Source organism: Anabrus simplex, chromosome 2, assembly GCF_040414725.1.
Source record: "Anabrus simplex isolate iqAnaSimp1 chromosome 2, ASM4041472v1, whole genome shotgun sequence".
In the NCBI taxonomy this organism is placed as follows: domain Eukaryota; kingdom Metazoa; phylum Arthropoda; class Insecta; order Orthoptera; family Tettigoniidae; genus Anabrus; species Anabrus simplex.
In genome coordinates, this window is record NC_090266.1 from 954252623 (window position 1) to 954275716 (window position 23094).

Sequence of the window (23094 nt, forward strand, 5' to 3'; positions counted from 1 at the left end):
TGCATTAAGCGCAGTCACCCACGTAGCATATTGCCTATCAGTTGTTTATCTAGTCTTTTCTTAAATAATTTAAGAGCACCTGGGGCCCCTTTTTAGTCGCCTTTTGCGACAAACAGGGGGTACTGTGGATGTTATTCTGCCAGCCCAATCCACAGGGGTAAAATAATGGGTGGTGAATGAAAGAGACAGAGGTGTATCATTATTACTTCTTAAAGATATTTTGCTGTTGTCTTAAAGCTAATATAATGTATTTCTTCCCTTTCACATAAATTTATAATAATGGCGTGTGGCCTCCCGAGAGGTCTACAGGTCTTTAGAGTTGACGCCGTACAGATGACCTGCACGTCTGTGAAGATGAGGCCCTACCTAAGGTGAAGTCTAATGCAGAAGACGGCACGAACACCCAGTCCCCGAGCTATAAGAATTAACTAATGAAAGTTTAAATCTTTTACCCGACCGGAAACCGAACCCGGGACCCCCTGGACCAAAGGCCAGCATGCTATTTATGCATAAAGCCGGACGACATCAAATTACAGTAGGTATATTGCCCGCTGCCAGTAAAAAAAAAGTCAGTTGGTAGTACTGAGGCTTAGTTCCATTATGCGACCGGAAGGCGGCATTTACAAAAATAAGGAATTTTATTTAGAGATATTACAGATCAACACAGTTAATTCACTCATTTAGTTTCAACATTTGGAGATTCGTTTGGAAACAGGCGTGTTTCTATTTTTCGTAAGAGTTCATCTATTAACTTACTTCAATCGATTATCTACCCGACACACTTAGAGCGAAAAATGTATTCATGGCTCATCCGATTATTCTGCGCGATATAACGGAATGATATTTGGAACTCATTCCATTATTTGATTTGGTTATTCATTCGATTATTTAAATAATCGGATAGAAGTTATTGGATTATTAAATATATTCCGTTATCCCATCATTAATAGGGTGGACATCTATCCATTCAAAGAAGAACTGGTCCCGCTCGTGAGTTTTGAGACTGGCCCAGGTAAGCGGTTTACTCTTACTAATCCTCTTCCTGGAATTCGTGAGTTTTGAGACTCGTGCGAGTTTTGAAACTTGTGAGTTTTGGGACGACACGCAATTGGGAAGTATCGCGATGGCAACGATCACTAACAGTAGTGTGATAATAAGGTAAAATTAAAACATAATTACCCAACAACAACAACAACAACAACGACGACGACGACGACGACGACGACGACGACGACGACGACGACGACGACGACGAGAGTACAACAAGCAATTCCATGGAAAGAAAATGTTACAAGAAATACTACTAGTTTAACAATTCTAATTCCAGCATCATCGGATAAAATTTCAAATGAATTCAAATGAATTGCCAACTCCAAAAGTTTAGTTCACTCCACTTTTTTTCCTAACACCTAGCCGAAATTCCACTTCTGTCTATACCCGCCATAGTTACGATTATGTCTTCAATTGTTCCGGCCTTCAGTTAATCAAGTTCAGCTGATAAATGCTTTGTACTCTCTGTCTTTGACATAACCTTGAACTATGCCGCAGAAAGTCTAATTACATTACATTTTGGCCCTTCACCTATTATACTCTCCAAGAGAACATTGGGAACATTGAGAGCCTCGCACAAACAACTACACTATCTACAATCAACCCTCCTTTTCAGTTGTCAACTATTTCCTGCGCTTCATGGCGTCTAAATGATTCATATAATTATCTTCAGGAATCTGCGTCAAAATCCGACGAACTAATTACATTCTCCTAAGTAGAAAGAGGTACCACAACAGCAGCAGACAGGATAAGGAAATCACCTTAACAGAGTGGTTGAGTTATATCTTAAGCAGTTTTCAGTTAAGGTCAAATCACATTGCGGTACCTTTCTTTCTTGTTCTTTTCCCTAGTCCTACATCATGGATAGCTGCCAAGTAAGTGGTCCGAACAGAGAGCTGAGTATCAACTTATTTTTAAGTCATCTGTAATCAAGCTCTGATAACCGCGGCAGGGTCAGTAACAGGTCGCTCCTACGATCTAAATGATGTAGTATTCAACATTTCCTTATAACTGTTAACTAACGCATTGTATTACGGATAAATGAACTCAGGATTATGGTATCATCTATTCAAACGAAGTAACCCCACACAGAATGGACCTGCCACATATAACCATCGTCCAAAATTGTGGCATCCGAAATGTACTAAGTGTTTTAAGATTTACATTTTCAAACAAAAATGGAACGACATCTGGCCATCATCTATCTGTGTAAGGTTATACTGTAGTCAATTTAGTCAATCTGTCGAATTTCATACTTATTTTTGCATTTTATGGTACTGCAGCTTGGATTGGAATAGAACAGGTCTTCTTTGAAAGATCGAGAGGCTTAAAACGAAAAGTTAATTGTCCCTGAGCACTCGGGTGCCATGCCTCTATTTCTTCCTTCGAGCTGTTCTCCGTGTAACATCCTGTAAACATCATTGACTGGATACATTATAATTGGTCCTGATCTGCTCTCAGTAGCTGTTAGTAATTTTTTTATTCAATCTGTTTACCCTCGAGGGTTGGTTTTCCCCCGGACTCAGCAAGGGACCCCACCTCTACCGCCTCAAGGGCAGTGTTCTGGAGCGTGAGACATTTGGTTGGGGATACAACTGGGGATGAGGACAAATACCTCGCCCACACAGCCTCACCTATCCTGAACAGGGGCCTTGTTGGGAATGGGAAGATTGGAAGTGATAGGCAAAGAAGAGGGAAGGAAGCGGCTGTAGCCTGAAGTTACGTACCATCGCAGCATTTACCTGAAGAAATGGGAAACCACTTCGAGGATGGCTGAGGTGGAAATAAAACTCCCTCTACTCAGTTGGCCTCCCGAGGCTGAGTGGACCCCGTTCCAGTCCTCGCACCACTTTTCAAATTTCGTGTCAGAGCCGGGAATCGAACCGGGGTGGAGGGGGGGGGGTCGGACGCTAATCTCACTAACCACTACACCAGAAAGGCGGATTGTTCGTAATTTCTGAAGAGTAAATTCTATGGTACCTGTAACAGCACCATTTGCTATGAGGCTTGTAAAACAATTTTAGCGTTAATTATCTGAAGACTGCCTCTTCCTTCTTCACGTAAAGAGATATTTTTCTCAGAAACTAAACTACATTGAGGTATGAAATTTTCACTCCTTATCTGTCCAATATAAACACACACTACCGCATATTTTCAATATCCCGTGTCCAGTAGAAAATTGTCCATGGTGTGTCTTTCAGAAAAAAAATAGTTCACAAAAATTTTAAAAATGATAATTCTTCTTTTAATTTCAGATTCATAAAAAATGGGACAAACCAAGGGAAGAATATTATAATCATGTGCTCCAGGTTTCATTTTTCCTGCAGGTACGGTTTCTAAGACAAGTGTTCCTCAGTAATGGTATCTAGGTGTAAGGACTACAGCCTCTCTCCTTACGAAATCAAAACGCGAGATATTTCTACGGCACAGAATTGATGTAGGCTACTCCCCAACACAGCTAAAATGCGTATATCGAAAGCGGCGCTGTTGCCGCTCTATCTACACACAACCGAGCAGAGTAGCTTCAGCTAACTCTACCCGGTGCATTCGGGAGACGGTGGGCTGGTCCCACCGTCGGCTAATCTAACAATGGTTTCCCGATGTTTTCCGTTCTCCTCACTAAGGCGAGAGTTCCTCCTATAGCCCACGGACGCTCCTTTCTCCGTCGGTAGATGCAGAGTGGGTCTAGGCCCACAAGTGGCCACGGCTGGTCCGTGGTCCAACAGCTCTGCACTCTGACCGGCCAACCGAGCAGAGGAGGATTGGCCACGCCTCTACCGTGGCTCCTCGATGGTGAGGAATGACGAGCATGTTTGATGTTTGAGCACTGGTATCTATGCCATGAACATCTGAGAAGCAATGGAAACGCGAAGAAAGGTAAGATGGGGAAGATGTAGTGAGAACTCGGTGGAGCAGAGACAAAGCATGATGGTACGACGAACATGGTGCAGCGACCACTCTAGTTCTAGGGAAGATGATGACACACGGTCATATTTTCTTAAACTGCATATATATCTCACACATGCATTTTGAGCACGTTGTAGCCTTAGGAAGAATTGTGGCCTCACATCATTGAACACATCATCACAATAGTCAAAATGTGCCATTACAAGAGCTTCGATTGATTTCTGTATACGTTTTATTGGAAGTATGTGTTTATATGAAGAATGAAGAGATGAGAAAAGGTTTTGGCAGATGTATAAGATATGTCCAGACTAAGTCATGCGTTCGTCCACGATAACGCCGAGATTTTTCACCTGTGATACAAAAGGAATTGCAACATTCTGAAGGATTACTCTGGGCAACGGACGTTTACTTGTCATTTATTTTGATGGCCAAGAAGGTCTACTTGTGACTTCGTACGCTTCAATTTCAGGCCGTGCGCAGCAGACCAGTCACTAACAGTCTGTAAGTTAGTGTTTAATAAGTCTATAGTTTCCTGAAGATCTCGTGCTGTAGAGTCTGTGTAGAGTTGAAGGTCGTCAGCGTACATATGGTATTTGCAATGTCATAAATTCGATGATATGTCATTCACAAAGAGTGCGAAAAGAAGAGGTCCAAGTACAAAGCCTTGAGGGACTCCTCTGTTCTCGCGGCGCTATGCGGTAACGATTCGGCTGACTTATTAGAATACCTTCAAATACCACCGGACTGAGCTATGATCGAGCCCGCCACGTTGATCTCAGAATGCCAGCGCTCTCCTGATTGAGCTATTCGGCTGGGCGATTGTCATTTCAAGAAGGAAGAGGCAGAGGCTTGTATGTTAGGTGCTGCAAGACATTCACATTAAACATCGATGATGGGAGGAGTACAAAGTAAAAGTAACTGGGCTATATTACAGTTATTTGATAAATATTTTACTCAATTTCAGTTACTAATTACGTTTCAACAGGTAATCACTAAAATTTCAATTACTTCACCGGACGTTAGTCTTTAGGAAATCACTGATTTTATTCATATGTGGCCGCAATGATATGTAAGTTTGCAAGGAAAGAGATATCACCTCATTATATGTTTTTAGCACAGAAAAAATTAAGTAGATATCATCAATAAGTGAGAATAAACATGAAACCTTGAAACTTTCAAAATGATTGCCCCCAATCAAGGCTTGCATTTCACATTCATGTTTTCATTATTCTGAGGGTCAACTAATTCAGAATATTTATTCAAATAAGAGAATGGTAATTCCTAATCATCTTCCTGTGCCGTTGTCGACAAGTCACAAAGTCGTCGTACATAATATTGTTATAGTACATATATCACACCCCAACACTACATGTAGAAGTGTGAGATATTATTGTCAGTATTCGATTATTTATTATTATTATTATTATTATTATTATTATTATTATTATTATCGTCAGTATTTCACTTGTATATTTTGTCATTAATATTTGTAATCTGGGAGATCTCCACATATGTAAGTGTGAGTAATTTATTTTGAACAACGAGTGGGAAAACATTGCTATATTGACTCTGGTAGTTTGTATGACTCATGCAAGCATCCCAGTCTCATGAGATGTGCTTGTTGTTGTACTAGGAAAGTTCTATGACTCGTGTGAAACATCCGAGAGTCTTGGGAGCAAGAAGAAGTTCAGGGCATGGTCTTAACAAGAGGATCACTCATGATTGGCTGGCAGGGATCAATCTCGGCGTATCATGTGAGAGATGAAGTCTTGATATACTTCGACATCACGGCCGAAGTGAACCATAACTGAGACAATGTACGAGAAGGAAGTAGTGCGGACAGACTGTACGGGAAGGAAGTAGTGCTGATATGCGGTGCTGGAGTGACGCTGTTGCTATATACTGGACTGGACTTCAAACGTTTGTGGAACGTAGTCTAGTTTGTGGAACGTAGTGTTTTATGTTTGTGAAAAGTGACTGACATACAACTTAGTATTGTAGCACTTGTGGCGGCTTGGCATAATATGTTGGTGAAAGCTATCTCAGACTTTCCATAATTTATGTTCGGGATCGACAAGCGTGTGTTGCTCAAATGTATATATCTTTACAACAAGTGTTAAAGTATGTGAACACAGTATTACGAGGTACGGTATCTGTGTGGTGTTATAAGTGCCGATTACGAGAATCGGCAAGTCGTATTGATATTGAGACAGTGAAGGGTTTTTATATACATATATGTATATTGTTCAACGAACTAACTACAAATGGTGGCTTAGGTCTCGCTTTCGTTTGCCCACTGTTTTCATTGTTGTTGTTGTTGTAAATATGGAGTCTTCCAGCAATATTTTGTGTGTGTATTATGTGTATATTTTGGTGTGTTGGTGGGGTGCTCATGCACGAATTTATTGAGAATATAGTTAGATATTATAGAAGCAGTGGAGTTATTGATGAACCTAGGTCCAGTTCCTACCTATTTAGTCGTTTTCAGGAGGTTAGGTAAGGCCTGCAGCAGATGTACCAGTACGCAGCATTATGTACACGCCCTGGGATGTAAAGTTTATCATGCTCTATCTAAATTCGAGGGATCCATTTTGGTGAAATCTGTCGCCCATATTACGGACATTTCGATTATATATTTTTATTCATGATTTTATTTATCAGTATTCATCAAATTGTTACAATATCTAAAACTCAACTAGTGACCACAAGCTACGAGTAAACGAACAGTGCACGTCATATCCTTGGCTTTACCATATTTACTCGCGTAACTTTTCCCCTCGCGTAATTTTCCCTCCCTGATTTTCAGAGTGAACATTTGGAAAAAAATATTTAATCCCATATACCGCCCCCCCCCCCCCCCCGTTTTATCTACGGTTTCCACCAGTTGCGAACCACGGACTTATCTCGTCTTCGGAAATCGGGAACTAGTTTGGAAATTCCAGTTCATGTTTCCCATGCTAGGAGAAGAGCAAGTGACTGATTACTCAACATTCTAGCGCCCGGGGCCAGAACACACATACAGTATCTAGCCCTTGTTATCAGCTGTGACTCGCATGCGTAATCGCTTTCAACAGTGTTCTTACTTATGAATTGTAGTGCGGAGTGTTCTTGGTAATAATAATAATAATTATTCTTATTTATTTATTATCGTTCCGGCCATCTATGGACCACGTTTTACAGTCTTTACGTTATTTTTCACCAGTCCTGACTTCACATTCTGCCAGTACTTCTTCATCCTTGCACTGACTTCTTTCTTCTGTTCTTCTGTGTAGGTTCTCTTCTTCTTCTTCTTCTTCTTCTTCTTCTTCTTCACAAGTTCTTCCCCAGTCTCCTGGAAACCCTTGAACTCCTTCACTTTTTGTCTAAATTTGTTTCTGTCCAGTACGTCCTCTTTTTCTACTCCTATCCTGGCCAGGTCGGTCCTTACTTCCCGAAACCATTTTGGTTCCGTCTTCCTTAGGCTGAAGAAGCTGAAAATCCTTTTTGTCAGTCGGTTGGTGTCCATTCTCTGTAAATGTCCATAAAATTGAAGCCTTCGCTTTTTCATCAGTACGACGACTTCCTCTGTCTTCTGGTATAGTTCTTTGTTGGGTCTAAGTCTCCTCTCCCCACCTTTCATTTTCGGGCCCAAGATCTTCCGGAGCATTTTCCTCTCTTTCTTTCTGATGTTCTCTAGATCTCCCTTTCCAATCATGTCCAATGTTTCTGCGTATAATAATAATAATAACAATAATAATAATGGCGTATGGCCTCCGGAGAGGCCTGGTGCAGGTCTTTTTCTAGTACACGGCCTATTAGGCGACCTGCATGTCTGTGAAGATGAGGGCACTACCTAGGATGATTTCTAATGTTGAATACGCCACAAACACCCAGCCCCCGAGCCATTGGAATTAATCAATTATGGTTAAAATCCCCGACCCGGCCGGGAATCGAAATCGGGACCCTCTGAACCGAAGGCCAGTACGCTGACCATTCAGCCAACGAGTCGGACAGTGTTTTTTGTGACGTGATGGCAAAGAAAAAACAGTAGTTGCGACGCACAATTGTCTGTAATAGAATCTGCCGAAAATAACGGCAATCGTGCTGTATCTCGTGAATTTTCCGTAGCACCATCACACGTGCGTTACTGGCGGAAGCAGAAACAAGAATTACAGTGTACCAAGAAAACAACTATCATTTCGGAGACCAAAAACCGGGAAGCATCCAGAAATTGAAAAGGAAGTTGTTTCTTACGTAAATCAATTGAGAAATTATGGCTTTTCAGTTTCCCACGAGATGCTCCAGTTAAAACCTGTAGAAGTAGCAAGAACCTTGACAATTCCTGATTTTAAAGCAAGCAGAGGTTGGCTTTGTCTGTTCATGAAAAGGAACAATGTTTATATTCGAAGAGAGACATCTCTATGCCAGCGACTTCCGAAGGACCACCGTGAAAAAATCGTGCAGTTTCATAGATTTGCAATTAGGAAGCGGCGCGAATACAATTATCTGCTATCGCAAATCGGAAATGCAGATCGAACTCCGATTTTACAAATGCCAAAAAACACGAAAAGGGTGCATCCAGTGTAGTCATGAGCACTACTGGGGCAGAGAAGCTTCGCTGCACAGTTATGCTGGCTGTTACTGCGGACGGGCGAAACTTTCTCCCTATGTAATTTTCAAGCGAAAAACAATTCTCAACGGGAAATTTCCTTCTGGTGTGCACATTCGTGTCCATGAGAATAGATGGATGGTAGCGGATCTCATGAAGGATAGGTTGCGTTTTGTGTGGAGAAGACAAACCAAATCTCTTAAACCACAGGTTTCTCCTGGTTTTGGACAGTTTCCGTGGTCATCTTTTTGATGATGTTAGCCAAGAAATGGTCAACCAGAAGACTGATGCTGCAATAATTCCTGGTGGCTTGACGTCAGCCTCGCAGCCTCTTGATGTAAGCGTCAACAAGCCATTCAAAGACAACGTGCGGCAGGCACCTATATTCTGAATGAATGTCGGGAGGTTCTCATACTGTGACGTCTACCGGGAAGATCCAAGAGGCCTTCACTATAATGAATATGTGAGTTGATTGTTCATGCATGTTGACTGATTTCACAACATATTATTGATAAAAGTTTCAAGAAAACTGGCATTTCCAACGAACTAGAGGGAACTGAACATGACTGCATCTGGGAGATAGAAGAGAATGGGAGTGATTCATCGCAGACGACTTTGGAAGAAAGCATCGATGATGACATGATAAGTCTATTTCTTTGAAGTGAAATACATATTAGCATTGGCAGTTTTACAGATTTTACCCAAATACAGTATTCTAATTTATTTCAGGTCTCTGGCTCCTATCTTCAGCGAATTCTCGAGTGACATTAAAAGACGACGGTTTCCGTATAATTATTGCTAGGGAACGTATTATCGCCTTCCATTATTTGTTACAATTGTGTTATACATATTTTCGATTATTTTGTACTATTTTAGGCCTAAATAAATTTCGCAACTTAAGTAAGGTAATTATGTTAACTTTTTTCATTTCCATTTTTTATTTGGATTCGCTTAATTTTCCCTCCCCGTTTTAGGTCGAAAAAAGTAAAAAAAGGGGGGGGGGGATTACGCGAGTAAATATGGTACGTAGTTACAGCCGTAGATGTTTCCCAGTCATTGAGACCAGTTTTCCTTTGCCGGTACTGGATGAAATATGCCACAATTTTCCGGTATTTATCACGTAACTCCCTTACATTTTCAATGCCACTTTTGACTACGTGGGCGAAACATGGTACGATGGGCATAATGAAAACATATGAATAATTGATATGGGGTTCCTAAAACCAACAAAATGGAATCGTGGATATATTCAATTAGGTGTAAAGATTGATGCAAAGCCTGAATGACTTAACCGGACAAGCTTCTTCACAAATCGTCCAGGTTATCTTCTAAACGAAACAACACCGACGTCAGAATCAGATAATGATTCATTTCCTAAGCTTATCCCAGTTATTATGCAGTCACCGGAGCCATCCAGGCTCATTTTGGTTTCGACTGAAGACACGTTACTTTTATATGAAAATCTCAACCCAGGATCGACCGGGAATCGAACCTCAGCCTTCCGGGCGGGACGCAAGCAGCTAAGCCACTGAGCTAATCACGCCCCCTCGTTTTAACTTCTTAGATGAATTGGATTTACTGATTTGTAAGTTTTATTGAAATAATGTGTCTTTCCGATTAATTCTTTGTTTTGATATACGTTTGCTAGCCTTCAATATTGTGTTGCCTATTTTCAGTACATGTTTGGCTAAACTATTTGTGTTTGTTTTTTCCCCACATATCTTCAGCTTACTCAGTGAACATGTCGACGCATGAAGTTCCTGAATGATGCGCCATGAGCCCTTTTGTTCCCATTCTCAAGAAGTTCACAGGCTGCCATCTGTCAGAGTTGAAAATGATGAGCTTAAGATGAGAAAATGTGTAATAGGATACCGTAAGAGTGATTTCAACTCATTATGCCATGCACTGATAGATGCCAAGAAATGTGCTTACCCTTGATAGAAAGATGTGGTTGAAAGACAGTGTGAAGTGCAACCTCAAGATTTGCTGGTCATAGGAGTCCCAAACTTTCCCAGCTCCCACCTGAAATGGAGTGTAATTACAAAGTTTATTATCCTATATTAAATGGGAATTTGACAAGAAACTTGCTCGTTTAGAACGTAGGCAGAGCTGGAGTCTACCTGCCCGTACCTTTTTCATGAGACGACGACGACGACGACGACGATGATGATGATGATGATGATGATGATGATGATGATGATGATGATGACGACGACGACGACGACAGCTGTTGTTTTCAATGGCCTAAAATATCCAGACCGCCGGACTTTTTCATAACAAATTGGTTCCACGCTGTATACTTTCTTTTCTTGGGTCTAATATATTTTAGAAACAATGCCAAAATTATTATAAAATTAGAAGTCAGTGTTCTACATCCCTGAACAGAGAGAACAATAATGACATGACAACAACACACGTATTTTCCAGCCCTTTGGCTGGATGATCAGCATACCGGTAACGGCCTTATGTAGTCTATTGAGGGTCATGGGATCGAAAAACGACCAGACAGAGATTTCAGCAGCGACAAACTCGGGATGTTCGTGTTTGTCTTAGCACACAGTGTAACCGTCCAGGCTTCTCTAGCCATACTTTTACGCGATATCACTGGATATCAAGATTATCCGCCATCGGCAATTATTTATATGACATATATATTTTAACTTCAATCATTTGTAAATAAGGCTTTTGGAATCATATTGTATATATTAGAACATCATTTATTATTTAAGTTATTATATTATGTAGGATGGGAATTCATTATGTATTGTAAATATGGTCAATGTTGAGACAGAGTAGTTGTCATTTCATCTCATACTTGTGTACAAGGAAAAGTTATTCTTGAAGCGGGGAAGTTGGATGAATCACTGGGTTAAACTCATGAGCAAGGCACTACACAGCTACCCGCGTGCAAGGCTAGCCAGCAGAACTACATCATCGCCACGCCTACTGGACTTGTCAAGAATGAAGGGAGAGAGATGATAATGCGATCTACGAATCAGATGCTTCGTTATGTAGAGATTTGGTTGTTGAGCTGTTACCAAGAGTGGGGAGAGCCCGGTGATATATTATCTAGCGCGAAGCAATCCTCGACTCACGGCACACACATCGCTACCAGAACGTCAACTACTTTACTGATTTTTGAGACAGTGAGTGCTCGCTTCGATACATAGTTATTTTTCGTACAGCGTGTTGTCGCGTCGACACAGTACTTAGCTGCTGTGATACTGTCGGATCTGCGTGAGACGAAACAAGCTTACGGCTTGTGATATATTCTGTAATTATTCTGGACGAAGAACTACGTTTAGTTCAAGTCCATGACATTTGGTACAAGTCTGTATAGTATCAGTAGATTAGCTAAGTTGGATTGAGATTTCTGCTAACATGGAAGCATTCATATCTCTGAATTTTCTCCTCCTACGATCAACGCTGATCAATTTTCACAAGTATAGGGGCAATGACTAATTTAGAGACTAGGCAATTAGGGAGTGCTAGTCCAGATAGCCCAAATCACATCCCGGAAGGAAGGATGTCCATGGAGCCAATTCAACAACGAGAAGAGGGGAACGTGTAACCACGGAAAATAGATGACCTCAACGGAAACTGCAATTGGTGAGCTTCAGTTAGATAAAGCAAGCAACAGTTAACTTCAGTAACGTAAATTCTTAAATCCCTCCACGCTTAAAGGAACTTTTCCGATTCATCTCATTTTTTTGTATAACAAATTAATTTGTATTTTATATTGCGTTAATTTTCTTTCTTAAGCGATACTTAGTGGTTAATCATTTAAAATCCCACCCCTGTGATTTAAGTATAAGTCTCTATGCTAGTAAGTATAAATTTTGCTTTACAGTTTTGTTTAAAACTGCAACGCTCGCGCCCAAACATGACATAGAGAAATCGGAAACCATGGAATGATAATTGATTCTATTTACGTGGCAATTTGCGGGCAAGCCACATATAGATTATTTTATTTTCATGCGTCCCCAGGTAATAACTCTCGTCTCCTCTAAAGAGAGAACAGTTACAACGGCACACCACAATGTCAACAACACGTAATAGTTGAATACATCCTTCCACACAGGTTTAACGTAAAAAGCCGGGCTGAGTGGCTCAGACGGTTAAGGCGCTGGCCTTCTAACCCCAACTTGGCAGGTTCGATCATGGCTCAGTCCGGTGGTATTTGAAGGTGCTCAAATACGACAGCCCCGTGTCGGGAGATTTACTGGCACGTAAAAGAACTCCTGCGGGACTAAATTCCGGCACCTCGGCGTCTCCGGGGACCTTGAAAAGTAGTTAGTGGGACGTAAAACAAATAACATTATTATTATTATTATTATTAACGTAAAAACGGGCCCCAAATCCGCATGAGTGGCAGAATAAGGTCCCTGATCTCACAACGGTGCTGGAAAAGCGGTGGCGGAAGGAGAAGAAGAAGAAACAATACAGACATTGTATTCTTTGTCCGCTAGTATCCAAAGAAATTCTCCGCGAGTGGTCAATGACCATTTCCAGGATTTATTTATTTATTTAAGCCTATTTATTTATTTAATTTCGATGCTCGAGACATCGTAGTTATTAATTAAGCATACTTACTTCAAGTGGAGCCGAGCTGAGTGGCTCGAATGGCTTTTCGGCTTTCAAAGCCCAAGTTTGTGGTTTCGATCCCGGCTCAGTCTGGTGGTATTTGGAAGTGCCCAAATACGCCATTATTATGTCGGTAGATTTGCTGACACGGAACAGAAGACCGGGGTTAATATTCCGGCACCTCGGTATCTCCGAATACCGTAAAAATAGTTAGTGGGAGGTAAAAGAACAATAACAATTATTATTGTTATTATTATTAATTATTATTATTGTTGTTGTACTGGGAGGTACACCGCAACTCCGCACTTCCAAAATAAGCGCCTTAATGAACTCCTCTACCGACCAAAATGTGGAAAATGCTACTACATAAACTTGAGACATTAATAACATTTCACTACTGAAATATTAAGTAATTATTGTGTTATTGTGAAGTTTCCTAAACTGATTGGATTTCTCTTGATTTTGTTTTGCTGTACATCAGGAAGTTTGGACATATTTCTCAGATGTCACTACCAAAAACTATGGTCACGCACTCGTGCCAGGAAGAACAATTCGTTATTGAAAGAAATTTTGTGTTTATAGGTTTTCTCAACTTTCATTTGTTTCGTTATGTGCTTCTAGGTTTGTAACACTTCCTTCTCATTCCTCCAGTTTTGAATCCAGCCAATGAACATTTTTCTGTAATTAATTTTCAGGTGGTTCATGTTTGTGGGTTACTGTAGTCACGTCCTAGTTCGTGAACCATGGGCAACGGCTGAGTGGCATAGTAAGTGGTCCTGAGAGTCGAGATACCAGTTGCTATGGAATGGGAGTGGGCATCTCGGACATATTCTGAGTCGTGGCCCTCCTTGTGCTCAGGCGGCTAGGACTATACAATCTACCGGTGGTCCATAACCCGTTAGAGAAGAGATCCTCACTTGGACTATGTGCAAGTAGGGTAGCATCCTGCTTCATGAATTTACCGAGCTCAAAACATTTTAAGCAAGCCTCGGACCTATGGGAGTAACGGAGTCCCACTCCCATTTGACAGGCGAGGGACTCCTTGGAAACAACTTGGCGAACGAAATGGAATTCAATATTAATGGGGCTTATGGAAGAAAGATAGTAGAACTGGCTGAGTCAGCAAGGAGGATGCATCTGGATGTGCTAGGAGTAAGTGATATTCGGGTAAGGGGAGATAATGAGGAAGAGATAGGAGATTATAAAGTGTACTTGACGGGTGTTAGAAAGGGAAGGGCAGAGTCTGGGGTAGGGCTCCTTATCAGGAATACCATTGCACGCAACATAGTTTCTGTTAGGCACGTAAATGAGCGAATGATGTGGGTAGATTTGTCAGTTGGAGGAATTAGGACTAGAATTGTGTCCGTGTATTCACCATGTGAGGGTGCAGATGAGGATGAAGTTGACAAGTTTTATGAAGCATTGAGTGACATCGTGGTCAGGGTCAACAGCAAGGATAGAATAGTGCTATTGAGCGATTTCAATGCGAGATTTGGGAATAGAACTGAAGGGTATGACAGGGCGATTGGTCAATGTGGGGAAGATATGGAAGCTAATGGGAATGGGAAGCGTTTGCTGGACTTCTGTGCTAGTATGGGTTTAGCAGTTACGAATACATTTTTCAAGCATAAGGCTATTCGCCGCTCCACATGGGAGGCTAGAGGTACCAGATCCATAATAGACTATATCTTAACCGACTTCGAATTCAGGAAATCTGTTAGGAATGTACGAGTTTTCCGGGGATTCTTCGATGATACAGACCACTATCTGATCTGTAGTGAACTAAGTATCTCTAGGCCTAGGGTAGAGAAAGTGAAATCTGTCTGCAAACGAAGAAGGGTAGAAAATCTCCAGGACGAGGAAATTAGACAGAAGTACATGGATATGATTAGTGAGAAATTTCGAACAGTGGGCAGTAAGCAGGTTCAGGATATAGAAAGAGAATGTGTGGCATACAGGGATGCTGTAGTAGAAACAGCAAGGGAATACCTAGGAACAACTGTGTGTAAAGATGGGAAAAGGCGAACATCTTGGTGGAATGATGAAGTGAGAGCAGCTTGTAAACGTAAAAAGAAGGCTTATCAGAAATGACTCCAAACAAGGGCCGAGGCAGACAGGGATTTGTATGTAGATGAAAGAAACAGAGCGAAACAAATAGTTGTTGAATCCAAAAAGAAGTCATGGGAAGATTTTGGTAACAACCTGGAAAGTCTAAGTCAAGCAGCAGGGAAACCTTTCTGGACAGTAATAAAGAATCTTAGGAAGGGAGGGAAAAAGGAAATGAACAGTGTTTTGAGTAATTCAGGTGAACTCATAATAGATCCCAGGGAATCACTGGAGAGGTTGAGGCAATATTTTGAACATCTTCTCAATGTAAAAGGAAATCATCCTGGTGGTGTTGTGGACAGCCAATCTCATGGGGAGGAGGAAAATGATGTTGGTGAAATTATGCTTGAGGAAGTGGAAAGGATGGTAAATAAACTCCATTGTCATAAGGCAGCAGGAATAGATGAAATTAGATCTGAAATGGTGAAGTATAGTGGGAATACCGGGATGAAATGGCTTCATAGAGTAGTAAGATTAACATGGAGTGTTGGTAAGGTACCTTCGGATTGGACAAAAGCAGTAATTGCACCTATCTATAAGCAAGGGAATAGGAAGGATTGCAACAACTATCGAGGTATCTCATTGATTAGTATACCAGCCAAAGTATTCACTGGCATCTTGGAAGGGACGGTGCGATCAGTCGTTGAGAGGAAGTTGAATGAAAATCAGTGTGGTTTCAGACCACAGAGAGGCTGTCAGGATCAGATTTTCAGTATGCGCCAGGTAACTGAAAAATGCTACGAGAGGAATAGGCAGTTGTGTTTATATTTCGTAGATCTAGAGAAAGCATATGCCAGGGTACCGAGGGAAAAGATGTTCGCCATACTGGGGGACTATGGTATTAAAGGTAGATTATTAAAAGCAATCAAAGGCATTTATGTTGATAATTGGGCTTCAGTGAGAATTGATGGTAGAATGAGTTCTTGGTTCAGGGTACATACAGGGGTTAGACAAGGCTGTAATCTTTCACCTTTGCTGTTCGTAGTTTACATGGATCATCTGCTGAAAGGTATAAAATGGCAGGGAGGGATTCAGTTAGGTGGAAATGTAGTAAGCAGCCTGGCCTATGCTGACGACTTGGTCTTAATGGCAGATTGTGACGAAAGCCTGCAGTCTAATATCTTGGAACTTGAAAATAGGTGCAATGAGTATGGTATGAAAATTAGCCTCTCCACGACTAAATTGATGTCAGTAGGTAAGAAATTCAACAGAACTGAATGTCGGATTGGTGATACAAAGCTAGAACAGGTCGATAACTTCAAGTATTTAGGTTGTGTGTTCTCCCAGGATGGTAATATAGTAAGTGAGATTGAATCAAGATGTCGTAAAGCTAATGCAGTGAGCTCACAGTTGCGATCAACAGTATTCTGTAAGAAGGAAGTGAGCTCCCAGACGAAACTATCTTTACATCGGTCTGTTTTCAGACCAACTTTGCTTTACGGGAGCGAAAGCTGGGTGGACTCAGGATATCTTATTCATAAGTTAGAAGTAACAGACATGAAAGTAGCAAGAATGATTGCTGGTACAAACAGGTGGGAACAATGGCAGGAGGGTACTCGGAATGAGGAGATAAAGGCTAATTTAGGAATGAACTCGATGGATGAAGCTGTACGCATAAACCGGCTTCGGTGGTGGGGTCATGTGAGGCGAATGGAGGAGGATAGGTTACCTAGGAGAATAATGGACTCTGCTATGGAGGGTAAGAGAAGTAGAGGTAGACCAAGACGACGATGGTTAGACTCGGTTTCTAACGATTTAAAGATAAGAGGTATAGAACTAAATGGGGCCACAACACTAGTTGCAAATCGAGGATTGTGGCGACGTTTACTAAATTCACGGAGGCTTGCAGACTGAACGCTGAAAGGCATAACCGTCTATAATGATAATGTATGTATGTATGTTAATTTTCAGTCTATCACAGGCCTTTTGTTCGATTTTGAGTAACTTTTGGGTTCAACCAATAAAAATGAGAGGTTGTGTACGGATTAGCCCAGAATCCTCTCGAACCTTCCCTGAGGGTATATAAGTTGCGGCTTTTAAAGTTTCACTGCCTATTGATCGTCGTCTTTCTGAGTGTGCGTGTTAAGGCAGGAGACGGGGCGACTCTTTCTTCGGCCGGCAGAACATCTACCAGGTAATGGCCACGTAAATTCTATCTTTTTTGCTGTTTCCGCATACTTATCCGAGGGGAAGGTCCGAATTTCTAACTATGTAACCGTTTTAATGTAAAGTTCTTCTTTTTAATGTAAATTTTCGTAAAGTCTTTAACTGTAAATCGGGGATAGAGGGCTCCCCTTCATCTTGGTTTGAGGTGACTACGATTTCGGAACCGTTCTTTCCTGTAATATAATAAAGTTATTTCCATGCGAGCCACCTCACTAATTTGGGACTAGCCCCAGTTTCATCGGCCGAGAGCCCTGTAGGTTTTTAATATTTCATTATCTGGGAGCGCAGTGTATGCCTCCATTCTGGTTGTGTTCGGGCCATTTATTTAACCTGTTCTTTTCCGCAAAGGCCCAGTAGGTTGGGTACAAGATACCCCTGTGTAAAACTATTTCCATTAGTAATTCGTGCCTTATGAGACCAGAGTGTGTAAGATGGTGATGTGATGTTGCCTTGAGTAGGCTGTAAGAAATCGAGGGCATGTAAGCTCTTTTCAAAGTTTTGTAATAGTGAAGGGTGCCTCTGAAAGACTAAAGATTGTAATTTTTGGAGCAAGTGCTCTTGAATTGGGGAATTCTTCCCTTGACTAAATTATTCCTCATTTTGAATTGTAAATTTTGTAGACGTGAGCTTGTAGCTCAGAACTTATAAATCGAGGGCTTGAAGCCCACAATTGTTAAAGGCCTTTTCTGGGGTTCTTTATTTTAATCCACAAATTTGTTATTGTTCACTCAGTAAAGAAATTTGTTAAGTTCGGAATTCTAAAACCTTTTAAAGTTTTAATTCAGTTTTTGATATTGTAGATAGACCCATTCATCCCAGCACCTTCTTTCACCTCTCTGCGTTCCACAGATACCCCGGAACAATTATTATTATTATTATTATTATTATTATTATAATTATTATTATTATTATTATTATTATTATTATTATTATTATTATTATTTAAAGATTGTTCAGCAGGCATGTTTTTATTAAGGCCGGTCTCAACTGATTAACATTTAACAACAACATGTTAAATGTTATAAGTGTTAAATGTTAATTGGTGACACCATCAACATGTTAAATGTTGAATACCGTTTCATTTAACATTGTGTCCACACTTAATAAACATGTTAAACTTGACTTTCTTTGTTTATATATAGGTAGTTCATCATATCAATTTGCGGTAATAAATTTAGTATTTTCAAACAAGGACAATGGACTCAGATGAAGAGGATTTTGCCTTTGTTATTGCCACTGTTGCTTCTTGTTATGATTTAGAAATGCAGTTTTATTATACACATTTCCTCCTCTCATCCCGCTCATTGCTTCAAAAGCAAACCTCTTTGAAGAATAAACTTCGTCCGCTCCCGCCCCCCGACTTCCGACTTCCGACTTTTCTGATTTTGTTGCAATACTGGATTGTACAGAGAGCGGAGGGACGCTAGTTTTTTTTTTTTTTCCGATGCACTCGCGGGAAGAATTATAGATAATTTAGAGTTCCTGGAAACTGTCGGCTTTCTTCGCTTTATCTCTGTATTCCTTTGATGAGACATCCCACAAACAAGACCTCCATTAATGAAGTCCAAAATAATCTTCTCCACTCTATTTCTGACTATAAATTTCAGTATAGTGCAGAGAGAACGACACGCGTGCGCGTACCGGTACTGTATTTGTAGCTAGTAACAAAGAGAATGAAAGAGAATGAGTGTTGCGGAGTGTTGTAACAAACAATAAGCACATCGTTTGCGTCGTTTGGCTATCTGTTGACATGGAAACGGCAAAGAAGTTACCGAAGCTGTGCCAACATCTCACGAACAACGAATTGACTTGACATGTTTTCCACTTGGAGCGGAAAACACGCCAACATGTTAAAAGTGTTAACCTCAACATTCTGAGTTAACATGCAAAGTCAATTGGAAGACACAATCACAATATACACGTCAATTGTAACATGTTAAATTTAACATGTTGGTGTTAAATGTTAATCAGTGGAGACCGGCCTTTAAGGAAGCAAAGTTGATCCAATTGGCATGTGAGAACAACCGCTCACGTCTAATGGAAAGCAATTACCGCAGATTGTCATTAAGGCCTGATTTCACCGTACAATCTTAGAATATATATTACAGTACAATGTCTACCTTCAATCTCAGTAACTGATAGCCGATACGACATCCATCTTATTCACAAGTTTCCAGTCTGACAGGAAACTGTTTTCATACTACGGCGTCTCGCCCAGTTCATCTCACCCAACTTTTGATTTGTTTTTCTCTATTTTAAACGTCACACTAACACATCGAATGTTTTCGGGGATGCAAGGATGAGTAAGGGCTAGGACTGGGAAGGCAGCAGCTGTGGCCTTTACTAATGTACAGCCCCAGCCTGGTGGAAACACGGGAAACAATCTTCAGGTCTGCCGACGGTGGGATTCGAACCCACCATCTCCCGATTACAAGCTCACAGCTATGCAACCCTAAACGCCCGGCCAACTCGCCTAGTGGACTAAAGTATTCATATTACCAACTTTCGTCTTTCAAAGCCCTTCAAATGTTCTATTCGCACCTACATTTTTCGAAGTGATCTTTTATAACTGTACACGTGGCTAAGGTGTCCGACTCCATGGTTGAGCCAATAAGCGTTCAGTGGCTTAGCGTACGGACCTGGGGGCCCCAGGTTCGATTCCTTGCAGGGTCATGGGATTTTAACCGTAAACGTTTAATTCCCGTTGCTGGGGAATTGAGCGTTTACGCTGACGCTAACATCCCTACAACTCACACAAAGCACACTATACCCTCAATTCCACCACAATGACACCCAGCTTCCGATACATGGCAGACGCCGCCCCACTGTCATCAGAAGGAGCATCCAGCTATAATAACCACACGAAATAATTATAGGCTAAGGTGACTGACCTTCTCATTACCAAACTACTGTAACTAGAAAAGTGAAGTTTATGACGTTAGGAAGGGATTTGAAAATAGCCTATGAATTGCACAGGGATCAATTCAGTTTTCCAAAGAATACCCTCATGTCAGGAGTCACAAAGATTGAGTATATTATATTCGGCATATAAAGCCTCCGTGGCTCAGGCGGCAGCGCGCCGGCCTCTCGCCGCTGGGTTCCGTGGTTCAAATCCCGGTCACTCCATGTGAGATTTGTGCTGGACAAAGCGGAGACGGGACAGGTTTTTCTTCGGGTACTCCGGTTTTCCCTGTCATATTTCATTCCAGCAACACTCTTCAATATCATTTCATTTCATCTGTCAGTCATCAACCATTGCCCTACAAGCGTGCGACAGGCTTCGGCAGCCGGCACAATTCCTATCCTCGCCGCTAGGTAGGGGTTTCATTCATTCCATTCCTGACCCGGTCGAATGACTGGAAACAGGCTGTAGATTTTCATTTTCATATTCGGCATGTAATCGCCGCATTAAGAATAAACGAACACTTCTTTGAGTATTTTTACAAAATAACCCTAATAGGGATGAAAATGGAATTGCTGGGGGAGGAGGTGATTAGTATAATAATATTATTTGATTTACGTCCTACCAACTACTTTTCACGGTTTTCGGAGACGCAGAGGTGCCGAAATTTTGTCCCGTATGCGTTTTTACGTGCCAGTAAATCTATCGACACGAGGCTGACGTATTTTGAGCACCTTCAAATACCACCGGACTGAGCCAGGATCGAACCTGCCAAGTTGGGGTCAGAAGGCCAGCGCCACAACCGTCTGAGCCACTCAGCCCGGCAGGGGGTTATTAGCTCAGTGGCTTAGCTGGCTCCCAGCCGGAAAGCTGAGGCTCGAATCCCGGTCGATCCTGAGTGGAAATTTTCATCTGAAAGATCCCGTGACGTCAAGAAAGATATCCGGCCTTAAAACCCCAAACGGTCAAAACCAAATGAGCCTGGGTGGTTCCACACATAATTGGGATAGCAAAGCAAAGTCATCTCCGTACAGGCCGTACACCCCTTGGACGGGTGGAAGGTAAAGGTTTGCACTATCCGTAACCTCGGGACTTGATGGGGTAGAGTGGCCAGTTCTACGCCCGGCCGCCTTTGCTCCCAGGAATTAACCTGGTACTCATTTTTGAGTGTGGGCTGAGTGAACCTCAGGGTCATGTGTACCTCCGCAAGTGGAAATCTCGTTTCTTAAATTTTTCGACTTCCTGGTGGGGAATCTAACCCACGTCCTTCCGGGTGAACCGAGCACGCCTTTACCGCATCGGCCCTATATAATTGGGATAATCTGAAGAAAGTTTAATAACGAAAATGGAATGTTTCGTTTGTCTAAATCTGTGGCTGGTTTTCTGCTCTATTAACAAAACAGAACCGACCAGCGGGTTTTACTTCTGCAATTTCATATCCACGACAACAGATGCCACTAAAATGGCTTCAAGTAACTCTTATTTCATTTGTATACAACTTATTTTTTTAAACTGTACTCGTGCAATGACCGCGATGACGGCAAAATCGTTTGAGATAGTTATTTGAGACTAATGATGATGATGATTATTGGTGTTTTAACGGACTCCGGACCCCAAGATGGCGAGTTCAATCCCAGAAGAAGTAATCGGATATTTTAAGGGCGGGAAGAAGTCCATTCGACACTCCATGTCGTGCGATGTTGGCATGTAAGAGACATTTGGTGTTACCAGACAACAGAACATTAATGAAAAACTCTGCCATACGTCACGTCGCCCAAGAGAGATCAATGTTACTTGGCCATTTCCCCCATTTGGTACATTAATACGGAACGTTGAAATCGACGAAGAGGCAGCCAAAATGGTTTTTAGTGAAAATGTCTGCTGAGGCCATACGATAATAATAATAATAATAATAATAATAATAATAATAATAATAATAATAATAATAATAATAATAATAATAATGTGTGTTTCACGTCCCTTTAGTTGATACAGATTTTAAGCGGCGCCCTAGTCTTGCAGTGAAAAGAGGCCTTGTGGTGACGGCATTTCTATGCAAGCAAGTTTGCAGTTTTACGTGGCTGTTGATATCGTGATACCGAATATATTAGCCGAGATTCGAACCAGTGCCGATGCCAATCGACCATCTTCCTCCATGCCAGTAAGTTTACCGGCACGAGTCTCACTTCCAAAAAACTTCAGGAAATAAACCGGAGGCAGGTTCATTTCCCAACTTTGGTTACCAATATAAGACATGGACGCTATTGCTCGTGGACCTAGACACGGTATAGAATTGCTCTCACTCACGAAATTTTACTTACAACAATTAACTTACTTATTTCAAGGTGGTTGGGGCGAGAAGAAGTGGGTTAGAATTCCAAACTCGACCATCCTAACAGTTTTTTTAGTTCCCTAGTTCAATGTTACATGAATGAAGAAACGACATCTTTCATATTGGCTACACAAGCCTACTCCCAATTAATTAAACATATATTTTATAAATCTAACATTTCACTAATTGGAATATTGGACTATCAAAAAACTAACTCCATGCAATAATATGGACTACAATAAACGAATACTCTCTCCTCAGTTGGTGGTTATCCGTGATCATATATTTTGCATGCGGGAGATAGTGGGTTCGAATCCCACTGTCGGCAGCCCTCAGATGGTTTTCCGTGATTTCCCATTTTTCACACCAGGCATATGCTGGGGCTGTACCTTAATTAAGGCCACGGCCGCTTCCTTCCAACTCCTAGCCCTTTCCTGTCCCATCGTCGCCATAAGACAT

General features: G+C 41.4%; 1 protein-coding gene across 3 annotated transcripts in view; it reads right to left on the reverse strand.

The window, feature by feature from the left end:
• Window positions 1-23094, reverse strand: part of LOC136864573 (protein spaetzle) — a 537491-nt gene that overhangs the window by 424626 nt on the left and 89771 nt on the right. For 2 of the 3 annotated variants that reach the window (XM_067141755.2, XM_067141752.2), the window contains exon 2: window positions 10478-10567. The exons of the other annotated variant lie outside the window; for it this stretch is intronic. In XM_067141755.2, the coding sequence (XP_066997856.2) occupies window positions 10478-10567 (90 nt within the window). The remainder of the gene's footprint in view (window positions 1-10477; window positions 10568-23094) is intronic. 3 annotated transcript variants of the gene reach the window in all.